This window comes from Mirounga leonina, unplaced genomic scaffold, assembly GCF_011800145.1.
Source record: "Mirounga leonina isolate KUSES-001 unplaced genomic scaffold, KU_Mleo_1.0 Mir_128, whole genome shotgun sequence".
NCBI classification, from domain to species: domain Eukaryota; kingdom Metazoa; phylum Chordata; class Mammalia; order Carnivora; family Phocidae; genus Mirounga; species Mirounga leonina.
In genome coordinates this window covers 5,847,201-5,859,987 of record NW_023270320.1, presented here as the reverse complement: position 1 = coordinate 5,859,987, position 12,787 = coordinate 5,847,201, and the positions used below count along the sequence as shown (strand labels likewise).

Genomic DNA, 12,787 nt, shown 5'->3' with positions numbered 1-12,787 from the left:
TGTCTTGAGTATCTAGCTTTGAGGAAACCAATTTTCAGACCCTTAATTTCCTAAAGTGACCTGAGAAGGCTCCTGAGAACAGGGAAGCCCCCTCACATTAACCCTTTTTCCACTTCTGTTGGGTAGTTTCCTCCCATTCTAAATCTTACTAAGATGCATTTTTACTGGGTATGAAATGTCTGGGACATCAGACAAAGGGCTGATTTGAAATACTGATGCATGTTTAAGAAAGTGATTAATTCTAATAACTGGATAACAATTTTTTTAAGTCAGATGGTTTTCCAATTCATTGCTTTTAGCAAAGTAGGAGAACCTGAGTTACCACCTGATCGATCATTAAAAATTATCCTTGACACGCTGTTAAATGTCAATTATATCTCAGTAAAAAAATTATTTTTTTTAAAGATTCTATGTATTTGAGAGAGAGAGCATGAGCCAGGGTAGGGACAGAGGGACAAACAGACTCCCCGCTGAGCAGGAATCCCCAAAGCAGGGCTCTATCCCAGGACCATGAGACCTTGACCTGAGCCAAAGTCAGATGCTTAACTGGTTGAGCCACCCAGGAGCCCCCCCAAAATGATTTTTGATAATAGAATTTTTTGGTACATAACTTGGAAGGGGGTTCCAAGAATCGAGAGACATATTTCTATTACAAAACTTTTTTCTCTTTCATCTATTTGTATAAGTAAGCTTAAATATCTAAGGCTTCTTATTGATTTATAATTATAAAAATGAAAAACAGGATTAAAATTCATATGGACCCTTGTTTCCTTCTAGCAATAAATATTTGTCCATGACTATGAATTGGGAAACATAAAAGAAACAAAAATCCAGACCTATTTGATTGAGACCCTTTTTAAAACTTTATTTCAGCATAACTGATTATAGAAATACATTCATTGGTTAATAAAATGCATTTTAAATTTAACTTATTTTACACAGTTTGGACCAACAACTTGGTATATGGCTGAAGATTAAAAAAAAAAAATTTGCCCTCTCACTTATTTTTTCATCTATTACAAATGTGTAAAGTATCCACTTTCAAATGCTGCTAAAGCAGGCAACAAGAACCATGAGAAATTTACCTTTGATTCAGAAAAATAGCACATAGGACACTGCAAAAGTTTTAAGTAATTGGTACAACAAAATGTAATTGCTACTTGTTTTTAGTATCAATTTTTGAATTTTATAGTACTTATCAAAAGTTGTAATAATTTTAGGATACACTGTGCATTAGTTATGTACAATGATTAACTCTCCAGAAGAAAAACTGTTAATACTTAGAGACTTACGGTCATAGAAATTTTTTTTAATTTTAACTTTTTTAACTGAGAAAAATGATAGGGAGAACTTTAAAAGACTTTCAAGTATACAAATGCTTTATTTAAGAATAATTTCTTGGTGGAAGTAGAAGGGAAATACAAATTCAGAGGGGAAAAGCAATGATGCAAATTTCTGACTTAAAATTATTAAAGAGTGTGTGTTCATGTTTGATTTTAAAGAGATGATAGAGCATCATCAAATCACTAGAGTAACTAGATTGAAGTAAGCAAGGCCAGTTTTTAAAGTATACCAGATTTTTTTTTATATTTATGCTGAAAAGTTTTTGGAAGTCACCTGAAAATACAAAGGGGTACATTGTTATTCCAAAACAGTTCAGGGAGTATATGAGCAAAATATTTGAAAACCACTGTGGACCACTTAAAATTCTGGCTTATAAATCTAGGCTAGAAAAGGTTAATTTTTCAGAGGTCATGTGTGAATAACAGAACTTAGGTTCTAGAAAGCATAATATTCATGATTGAGAGACCCCAGCTTCCTCCTTGACTGGTGCCAAAATCTGTGGTTAAGTGTTCTCGGACACCCGTGTGGAATGGTGTCTGAGATGTCGCCTTCCCCACTGTTGGTCCTCCTAAACGGTAGCCTCTGATCTGTTGCATTTCCCAGGATGAAGGAGCAGTGATCGCCCAGATTTCAGACGTTTCTAATAGGGATGGCCACGCTACTGATGAGGAGAAACTGGCGTCCACTTCATCTGGTCAGAAATCATCTGGGGCCGAGGTGAAAGGTGAGCCAGAGGAAGACCTGGAGTACTTTGAATGTTCCAATGTTCCCGTGTCTACCATAAATCATGCGTTTTCATCCTCAGAAGCAGGTATGGAAGTATATGTTCATCTTTCTAATGTACTTAAGCCTAGAAATGCCTGAAAGCCTAATGCAGGAGACGCTTTAAAGAGATTAGAGAATTGGGTCACTTGGAGGAGAGATCTGTGCTTTGCTTCTTTACCTAGAAAAGAGGCACAGGAGGGTGTCTTGTTGAAGTACCAGAGACATAGGGATGAGTGTGGCAGAATGCACAGGAGACGCTGACGTATGAGACTGCTTGAATTTTGAATAATTTATTACATGGGACCACATCTCAAAATACAGTGGCCTATAGCCATGTTGTGATTGTTGTTCAACTTAGAGAAATAACAGTAACACGGAGAGTGCCTTACCGTGTGCAGGCACAGTTGTAAGTGCTTGACATCTATTAATTGATTACTCCTTGATTGGTATTGTTTTTTTCCCCCATTTTTCAGAGAAGGAAGGTGAGACATAGAAGTTAAGTCAGTCAGCCAAGGTCACTTGACTAGCAAATGGTAGAGCTAGGATTCAACAACAGTCTGGTTTCACGGTCTTTTAACCGCAGTGCTAATGTGGGAAGAGATTGCTTTCATGACTAGAATATTATACATTTTCCTGCTCACTGATGTGGTAGATTGAAATTGACTAATATCCTGAAAAATCCTTAATGCTCTAGTAAAAGAACTAACTAGACTAACCTATGCTGAAGCTTCTCACTGTTGAACTTGTAAGAACATTCTAGAGCTGAGGCCCTTGTCCAGGTCCCAAGTTGTATCTGTGGCCTTAAACTTGACTTGTGAGATGTTTAGAAACCATGTTCCTGACTACCGTAAACATTATTAAAAACTCAGATTTTCAGCAATGTAAGTTGATTTGGGGACTTTTATACTCAGAATTTTAAAAATCACAACATGTCATCAAACCAGGGAAGCAGGTGGAAGTCCAGACTTTGCAAGAGTTCTCTCCTCAGCCTCTCCCCACTGCCCACATCTCCATCTCCCATCTGTAGAGTAAAGATGCCAGGCACTATTCCACATTTCTTCCCAGGCCGCTTTCTGCTCTGACATCATCCCAGGGATGATCCTGAGTACTCTTGTACCTACATTATTTCTTACATTTAAAATGCCTTTCTTGGGGTGCCTGGGTGGCTCAGTCGTTAAGCGTCTGCCTTCTGCTCAGGTCATGATCCCAGGGTCCTGGGATCAAGCCCTGCATTGGGCTCCCTGCTCAGCGGGAAGCCTGCTTCTCCCTCTCCCACTCCCCCTGCTTGTGTTCCCTCTCTCGCTGTGTCTCTCTCTGTCAAATAAATAAATAAAAATCTTAAAAAAAAATAAAATAAAATAAAATGCCTTTCTTTGCCATCTTCTATAAAAATTCTGTCTGTTCTTTCAGGTTTCTGTCAAAAGTGAGACTTGGCTTCCACACTGTGTTCCCACTGCATTTCTTCTTACTACTCCTATTCCATGTATTTATTATAACAGGTGTCTCTGATAAATTTCTTGAGGGGCATGTAGATATTTGATGGATTATATTCTTCCTCACTAGAGGAAATTCCTCCAATGGAAATTTCTAGAGCTGGGGTTCTGTTAGCCACGGTGCTGTCCTCAGAGTTAGTGAAAAGCTAATGCTCCAGCTCCAAGGACTGATAGCCGTGTCCTGGGAGCAAGCAAAGGCTACGGTCATGCAGGGGTGGTAAGCGTTGTGGAGGTGGGAAAGGAGTTCTGGCTCTGTCAGGGGAGTCAGACTCTCTGGGGAGAGTCACCTTTGCACCAGGTCTTGATAGATAGACACAGATGTGCCCCAGGGAACGAGAATCTCTCCCAGGGGCAGGAAGGAACCTGCCGTGTTGGTAAATGCTCAGCAGTTCTCTGTGAATTCAGGACAAGTGGGAAAACAAGGTTGTACTGAGGAATCTGGACTTGATCCTGTTGGTAAAGGGGAGCCATTGAAGGTTTGTACGCAGAGTGGTGATGGTCACATTTGTGTTTTAAATAATTCACTGTTGACAGTACACTAAAATAACAATTCGCTGTTGCTACATGGAGGATTGTAGCTTTAGAATTGTGGTTTTTTTCATATTGTAAAATTTTCTTCAATGAGTGCATATTCCTTTAATTAGAAAAAGCATAATTTTTTTTTTTTTTTTTTTTTAATGTTGCCTTTGGTGGTGGTAGACAAGTGTGAAAGCGTATGGGGAGGAGAATGAATTTAGTCTTTCGGGCATTGAAATTTAGAGCTTATTGTTTTATCTGCTACGTTAAATAGTCTGAGGGTACCCTTCTGGGCTGGAATGTAAATTCACTCAGACCTGCTAATAAAAATAACATTCATATTGTGGTTTCCTCTTTCTGACATAGTCCCATGGTTGTAGTAACAACTTATTTACAAAACTTTTTACGGACACAAGGGGGCAGCCTTGCTGTTCTTTCCACCTGAAGATGGTGATTGTGTGTATGGCTGTCTAAGGGCAACACTCCCCTTTCTTCTGAGTATTTCGGACTTTTAACACAGACAACACATCCATCAACAAAGTGCCGGTGCTCCTTTGAAAATCTGGAAATGCTGTTCTTGGGTTCATAGATGTCACTCTGGGCCTGTACTGGGGTCTCCAGAGTCTTCATCAGGAAAGACAGGAACTGACTTCTTGGGATAACTATAAAAATGACTCTCTGTGTTGTAGGTATAGAGAAAGAGACGTGCCAGAAGATGGAAAAAGATGGATCTGCCATGACTGTAAGTTCCTACACTTGTGGGGGGCAGGGGAAGTGTGGGGCTCAGGGGTTTTTTTTTTTTTTTTTTTTCAGTATTTATTTTAAAGCCCACATTAATTCATTAACTAAATTGTAGTCAGTGTTTGGTGACGGGCTGAAATATAAATAAAAGTTTCTTCACTTGAGGAGCTCGTAGTCTATCCTGATATCTATCCAGTAGCCATCAGCCTCATGTGGCCACTGAGCACCTGCTCTGTAGTTAGTCTGAATTGAGATGTCTTGTAAATGTAAAATATAACTAGTCTTTAAAGACTTAGGACAAAAAAGAAAAAAAAGAAAAAGAAAATGTCTCGAACTTTTTATATTCATTACATGTCGAGATGATCCTATTTTAGATGTATTAGGTTAACTGAACTATATTATTAAAATTAATTTTGTGTGTCTTTTTACTTTTTAAATGGCTACCGAAACATTTTAAATTACCAGTGGCTTGCATTGTAATTCTTTTGAACAGCACTGGTAGTGGATACAAAATGGAAACTAATGAGACGGTGTGAATGTTGTAATCCAATGTGTTCCGGGGGCTGTGGGAGCCAGGGCTGACCGCCTGCGCGGCAGGTGTTGGGGAGGCTGAATTTGAGCTCATTAAAAGCAAAATTACGTTACACTTTTTAGACTTAGAAAAATAGTACAAAGAATTCCTATAAATCTTTCACCCATATTCCTTGAATGTTAACATTTTATATAATCACAGTACAGTTATCAAAATCAGTGAACACTGGTACAGTATTATTATAATACTAAGCTATAAGCCGTATTTGAATTGTGTCAGTTGTCCCGGTAACATCCTCTTTCTGGTGCAGGATCCAGCTCAGGATTCCATGTTGCATTTAGTTCTCGGGTTCTCAGTCTCCTGTAATCTGTGATAGTTTTTCAGTCTTTGTCTTTCCTGACCTTGACACTTTTGAAGAATACAGGTCAATGTTTTGTAGAATATCTTTCATTTTGGGTTCGTCCAGTGTTTCTGCTAATTAAATTCAGTTTATGCATTTGGGGCACAAAGCCATCAGAAGTGACCTTGTGGATCCCAGGTTGTCCCATTATTGGTGGAGTTAACTTTGATCACTTGGTTAAGGTGGTGTTGTCTTAGCTTCCGCCATTTGAACTTAGTTTGAAAGATAAAGCAGTGAAGGGTGTTCTGGGCAGCAGAGTTGGCCTGCACAAAGGCTGGGAGTGAGAAGCATGGGCTCTATGAGGAAGTGGAAGTGTTAGTCATCTCGTGTGAGAGGGTAGCCCACATATAGTAGCTGAGGGCCAGATCATCAGGGGCTAGTGACATGGTGCCAGGAGGTTTGAAATTTGTAGTAGAAGCAGTAAGGAACTATCATGGGGTTTTAAGTAAGGAGCATCGTGATGGGTAAGAGTTCAAAGGATGGGGTGGAGGCTGAGAGAGATTTATCAGGTAGAACCATCACCGTTTGGTGACTTGGGAGATGTGCATGGTGGCTGGGGTGGAGTGGTGGTGAGAGAAAGTTGGTGAAAGCCACCCAAGGTTTCTTCCTTGAATGTCCAAGTGGTCAGTGTTACTGATAACCTGCCCGGCAAATCTGGGGTGCCCAGGGGCTTCTCCCTCCCCCTTATTCCCACAAGCAAAATCTGCTGTTTAAAAGTCCGGAAACCATATATTGTAAACCCACCAATGTTTCTCCAGCCCGTGGCCGCCACCAGTCTTTTTAAATATGGTGGTAGTTTCCTAACCAGTCTCCCTGTTTCTAGGCTGTTCTCTCATCCTTTTACATAAGCCAAGGTAATGTTTTAAACACCAAACTGATCTTGTTACTCTTTGCTTACCCCTCTTGGTTGGCTTCCCTTGTCTTTAGAATAAGTTCAGACTCTTCCGGCGGCGGATGTGGCTTTCTGCACTGGGACTCTGCCTTTCTCTCCAGCTTCCACTGTCTCCTCTCTCCCTCACACATCTGACTGAACCACATGGAAGTTCTTTCAGTTCTGTGAACCTACCCCTTGGAGTCACTTCTTGTTCTCCCTTCCTTCCTTCCAACACTAAGCTTGGTGAAGGTGGGGACCACGACTGTCCGTTTGCTGCTACTTCAGCACCTACCACAATAAATTCTGCTGAACACAGGAATCAGTAAAGTAAGAATACAGAAAGAGGAGCAGAATTGTAGAAGTTAATTTTTAGATCTGTGGCTTTGAGACATCTGTGGGACCAGTTTCTAAGTCCATATTTCCAGGAGGCAGTTCTGATAAGTACATAGCATGAGTTCAGTAAAAAGCCTGGGTTGGCTTTATTTACAATTTTTTAAAAGATTGATTGATTTTTATTTATTTATTTATTTATTTATTTATTTATTTATTTATTTATTTATTTATTTTTAAGATTTTATTTATTTATTTGAGAGAGAGAATGAGATAGAGCATGAGAGGGTCAGAGGGAGAAGCAGACTCCCTGCCGAGCAGGGAGCCCGATGTGGGACTCGATCCCGGGACTCCCGGATCATGACCTGAGCCGAAGGCAGTCACTTAACCAACTGAGCCACCCAGGCGCCCTGATTTTTATTTTTTAAAAGATTTTATTTATTTATTTGAGAGAGAGCATAAGCAGAGGGAGGGGCAGAGGGACAAGCAGACTCCCTGCTGAGCAGGGAGCCCCAGGTAGGGCTCAATCCCAGGACCCTAAAATCATGCCCTGAGCCAAAGTCAGATGCTTAACCGACTGAGCCACCCAGGTGCCCCAAAATTTATTTACTTATTTTAGAGAGTGAGTGTGTGCAAGGTGGGGAGAGGGAGAGAATCCTCAGACTCCCCGCTGAATGCAGAACCCAATGCGGGCCTAAATCCCCAGACCTAAGGTCACCACCAGAGCCAAAACCAAGAGTTGAAGGCTTAACTCACTAAGCCACCCAGGCACCCCAGCCCTTAAATCTATTAAAGCCAACCCAGGGTGTGCCTGGGTGACGCAGTGGTTAAGCCCCTGACTCTTGGTTTCAGTTCAGGTGATCTCAGGGTTGTGAGATCAAGCTCTGCATCGGACTCCGCGTTCAGCATAGAGTCTGCTTTAGACTCTCTCTCCCTTTCCCTCTGCCCTTCTCTCTCTCTCTCTAAAATAAATAAAATCTTTAAAAAATCTGAGGGTCTTTAGGACACAGGATAGTTGAAGCTATAGGATTAGATGAAGCTGTGATTGAAACATCCTTTACCTTAATCCACAGTAAAAATGTTTTGCATCTTGACTAATATATATATGTATATATGAATGACACATCACAACGTATGCATTTGTATTTTTATAAAACAAATTGCACAAAACAGTATCTACCTTTCTTCATGTGATTCGCTCTGATATTTTTCTATTCTATTTCATTTTTTAAAAGATTTTATTTATTTGAGAGAGAGAGAGCAAGCATGAGAGAGCACGAGCAGGGGAAGAGGAAGGGGCAGAGTGAGAAACAGACTCCCCACTGAGCCGGGAACCTTGATTAAGGGCTCAATCCCAGAACCCTGGGATCAAGACCTGAGCCAAAAGCAGACGCTTAACTGACTGAGCCACCCAGGCACCTCCTCTCTTTCATTTTTTAAATTCCATTTCATTTTTTAATGCCGATTGCATGTCCCAGTAAATTGTTTTCAGGACTCACTGTTAGGCCAAGACACACAGTGATTCCCTAGAGGACACAGAATGAGCAAACGTGAAGGTAGATGGGTGAAGGAGTAGCCTGTGGAAACGTGGGCAGAAGGAAGACATACACAAAGCACATAGGGTCTCAGGAGCGTTGTCCCCCCACAAGGGCCTCACACATTAGTGAATTTGTTTCTGGACAAAATCCTTTTTTGGGAGCCAGGTCACCTAATCCCAGGACAGCCACTCATGGGCCTGTCTCTCCTCATCTGTGGGAGGGAGGGATGCCTGCCACCCCCACCCACAATAGGCTGACATTACACACGCCGCTACCCAAAGAGCCTGCTCATGCACTTGGGGAAACCAGTTCCTTTGGAAGTTTTCTAAGTACTAAGGGAGCACTTTCTTGTATTTTCAGTCTTTAAAAAGAGCAAACAGATGATCGGGGCAGGTTGTGTCGAGTGGACCAAGCCTTGGTCTGCGCAGCTGCAGGTTTAGGTGGCTTCCCCAGCGTTGGGAACAGACTGGTTCAACTTCCGGATTCCCAACTTCTTCATCCATAAAATGAGAGCACCTTTTGGCCTCGTCCGGTGGTCATGAGGATGAAAGGCAGTGATAACGTCAAAAATGGGAGCTGCAGAGTGGTAGGCCACTGTCAGGTGGGGTGATGCTGCCAGGAAGAGGGTGGGAGAGTGAGCGAGAAAGAAAAGTGGGGAATACTTGTCTTTGGAGCTAGCTGCCGAAGAACATACCCTATGTTGTGATCTTTTAAAAGTAACCCCAGTGGAACTTCCTGAAATCAATGAATTTCTACTTCCTAGAATGTGGAATAGGCGTCACATAAGGAAATTGCAATATTCAAAACATTGAATAAAGAAATCTGGTTCATCTAGCATTGACTTGTTTAAGCCTCTCTGTGTTTCTTGGAAGTGCATTCCTGTTGCAGCAGTTGGTGGTAGCCGGGGCGAAGTGACTAAGGCCAGAGTGCACTCACTGGTGGGCAGTGAGTCTCATCTTGCTTATCATCTATTGATCTGCAGCGTTTTTCAGTTAGGAGTCAATTTATTTTTTTAGGAAGGCTTAAACTTCTAAAAATTGAGTTCATTTGGTTTTTCCAAGGATATCGCTATTAGAGCTCAGTGGCTGGGGTGCTAGTACTCCAGTGGGTTCAAGGACAGAAGATGGGATGAACTCCGCTTGCTGTGAGAGACTAACGGTGCTCATTTTCCCACTGCAAGGACATGAGCAGAGAGGTTTCCTTGGTGGCATCCGTGCTCACTGCCAGTCTGCAACAGACTGCATTGAGTTCCACTGTCTAGAGACAGGTCTTTCTTGGCCCTCAGTTGTGAATGCTTTGGGAATAGGGGAAAGGATTAGGGGACGTGAAACAGGATCCTTTGGAAGGCTGGAACTGACTGATTAGGTTAGCATCTTTATTAAACATAATAGATTACCCAGCCCAGGATGAGATTGTCAGGTCAATTCTTTATGATGGTAGATTCCGTAGGCTTTCTGTGCTGTTGATAAGCAATATAAAGGACTAAAGAAGGTGAAAAGCTAAATCCTAGGATTCTTGAAAAAGGTGGCTAAACTAGGCCATGGCCGTAAATTCCTCATAAAAGCTGTTGCATTTTGCATTTAAGCCGTGAGGGGAGAGGCACGGGGCCAGGTGGAAGGGAGTGATCAGGGGAGGGCCGCAGGCCGCAGAGCCCACTCATCTGGATATATCTGCCCCCATCTAAGGTCTGATCACCTGCTTCCACTTGGAATGTTGCCTCTTCCAGATACATTAAGTTGTTGAGCAAGTGGGCAGACAACTCATGTATCCTCTCAACAAATGAATGAGATGCCGACTTCTAGAATAGACGTTGATGTTTTCCTTACTAAAAAAACTCTTTTTGGCTTATTTCCCAAAATCTTGCTAACTTGAGGGTCATGGGAGGCACAGAAGGGCTGTTTCTTAGAATTGATTTGACTTGGTGATTCTGGCTTCAACTAATAAAAACACAAAAGACTGATTTTAAAATGTATTAACTTAGAATCACAAATTTAACAAAGTGAACCAAACGTGTCAACTTGACCTAGGGTGTTACCTCCCTGTAGGCAAGTTACATGGGAACAAGAGTATGAGAAAGTTTCTTGAGGGAGAAGCATGGCACAGGAAGTTAATGGGCTGACGACTCAAATGTCCAGAGGTTTATTCATTATCCACAAGAAACATTTCTGATGTCCTCCTTTCTGGCTCTGGAATCCTGGGGCGGTTCTGCTGGGTGCCTCTGACCTTACACAGGCTGCAGTCAAGGTATTGACCAGAGCTGCGGTCACCTCCAGGCTCCCCTTGGGGTAGAGACACTTCCAAGCTCACTCACGCGGCTGTCGCCATGTCTCAGGTCCTCACTAGCTGTTGGCAGAGACATCAATTCCTTGCCGCGTGGGCCTCTCCATAGGGAGCTCTTCACAATGTGGAAGCTGGAGTCTTTTTGTAAACTAATCTCAAAAGTGACATCCCATGGCTTTTACCAGTCTCTTCAGAAGTGAGTCCCCAGGTCCAGCCTAGACTCAAGGGGAGGAGATTACATGAGAGGATGAGTACCAGGACGGTGGGGGTCATCGGGGGCCTGCCCACAAGTGGCCTCTGGCTCTAGTGATAGATCTGCCCCATGACAGAGAGTGTTTCTGGGGGGACCGTGGACTCCTGTCAGCAGGGTGGGCTGCCTTCCTCCAGATGCTGCTTGAAACGGGCGCTGCCAGCTTGTGGCTTTCGCATTCCCCATTTCCCTGGCCTAAGCCAGGGTTTTCTGTATCAGGCCCTTCTACGTGAAGCTAAAGGCAAAATTATGTGTGAATTTTTGAGCATTTTCTAGAGGAACAGTGAGTTGCAATGACCGTGAAAAGTTTAAAAACTACTGGTCTAAGCTGACTCTGGACTTTCTGTTCAGTCTTGGTTCAAACAAGATACCAGAGAGATTGGTTATACAGATTCTTAAGAGTGTTAAGATTATTGCCAGTCCTTGGGCTGGCATTTTGGATGTTATTAGATCAGCTTTTTTCCTTTTTTTTTTTTTTTAAGATTTTATTTATTTATTTATTTGAAAGAGAGAATGAGATAGAGAGAGCATGAGAGGGGGGAGGGTCAGAGGGAGAAGCAGACTCTCCGCTGAGCAGGGAGCCCGATGCGGGACTCGATCCCAGGACTCCGGGATCATGACCTGAGCCGAAGGCAGTCGCTTAACCAACTGAGCCACTCAGGCACCCCAGCTTTTTTCCTATTTACACAAAAAGTTTACTTACACAGGTGGGAGGAAATAGCCCCAAAAATGCCTTTTAGGAAAGAGCAGAGAATGAAGTCCATGTTCATGTGAAAAAACCACTACTGTGGCTTTCTGGAACCTGAGTTTACTATAAAAGCAAGCTGCCGCACCAGAAGGGAACTGAAAACTTAACAGCAAGGAAGAATCAAAAAGAATAAAAAAAGTGAAAAGTGAAAGTGCAGGCATAGATCTGGCCACTTTGTACAGGGACCATTCATGGTGTCCACCTGACAGCATCACTGGGTCAGGGCTGGACGTCACTGCAGAGCAGCTGAAGTTCCTGGTGGCCCCGAATCGTTCCAGGGGTGGGGCAGGGGAGTCAGCGTTCAGATGTGTGTGCCATTTCTGCTTCCTGAAGCCTGAGAGTTACTAGTCCATTTTAGAAACATTTCTATCCAAGGTGACTAAAGAGGTACACAAAAGTATCAATATGTTTGAAAGTTGATACTTTTTTTGGGAAAAGTTACATGGAATGCATTATCCCCAGAAATCCCCTGAAAAATGAGACATTTTTCCTTTTCAAGCATGTGATTCTTTGGTGACCGGTCACTGTGATAATCACACTTTCTCCTTTTTGGATAAGGAGAGAACTTCACTAGGCTGTCTGTTAAATGGAAGTTAACTTGCTCCCCCCCACCCCCATATTCATTAGAGAACTTTTTCCTTCAGATTGTACTATAACTAGATTTGATTTTATTTTTTGAAAGCTTCCCCTGCTGTGTTTTTGTCTTCAAACATGTTTTTAAACATTGTGGTCCATTGAGTAATAAGGAAGTTATTGAAGGATGCTTGGGGTTGGGAAGCTGAAGCCTGAAGGTATTAAGTGTAACTTCTTGCCCCCTCAGGGACTGTTGTTGGAGTCCTCTGTGGAGAAGGCCCCCGTGTCTGTGGCCTGTGGAGGGGAGAGCCCCCTGGATGGCATCTGCCTCAGTGAATCTGATAAGACAGCCGTGCTTACTCTCATAAGAGAAGAGGTAAAGACCCTCGTGTTCTGTCCACTT

The 12,787-nt window shown here is 42.5% G+C and overlaps 1 protein-coding gene across 8 annotated transcripts in view; it reads left to right on the top strand.

Moving 5' to 3' along the window:
• TACC1 (transforming acidic coiled-coil containing protein 1) overlaps positions 1–12,787 on the top strand; it is a 119,152-nt gene that overhangs the window by 92,030 nt on the left and 14,335 nt on the right. For 4 of the 8 annotated variants that reach the window (XM_035003999.1, XM_035004003.1, XM_035004000.1 and 1 more), the window contains 3 exons: positions 1,948–2,155; positions 4,808–4,860; positions 12,632–12,760. In XM_035003999.1, the coding sequence (XP_034859890.1) occupies positions 1,948–2,155; positions 4,808–4,860; positions 12,632–12,760 (390 nt within the window). The remainder of the gene's footprint in view (positions 1–1,947; positions 2,156–4,807; positions 4,861–12,631; positions 12,761–12,787) is intronic. The other 4 variants (XM_035004002.1, XM_035004006.1, XM_035004001.1 and 1 more) reach the window with 1 other exon arrangement.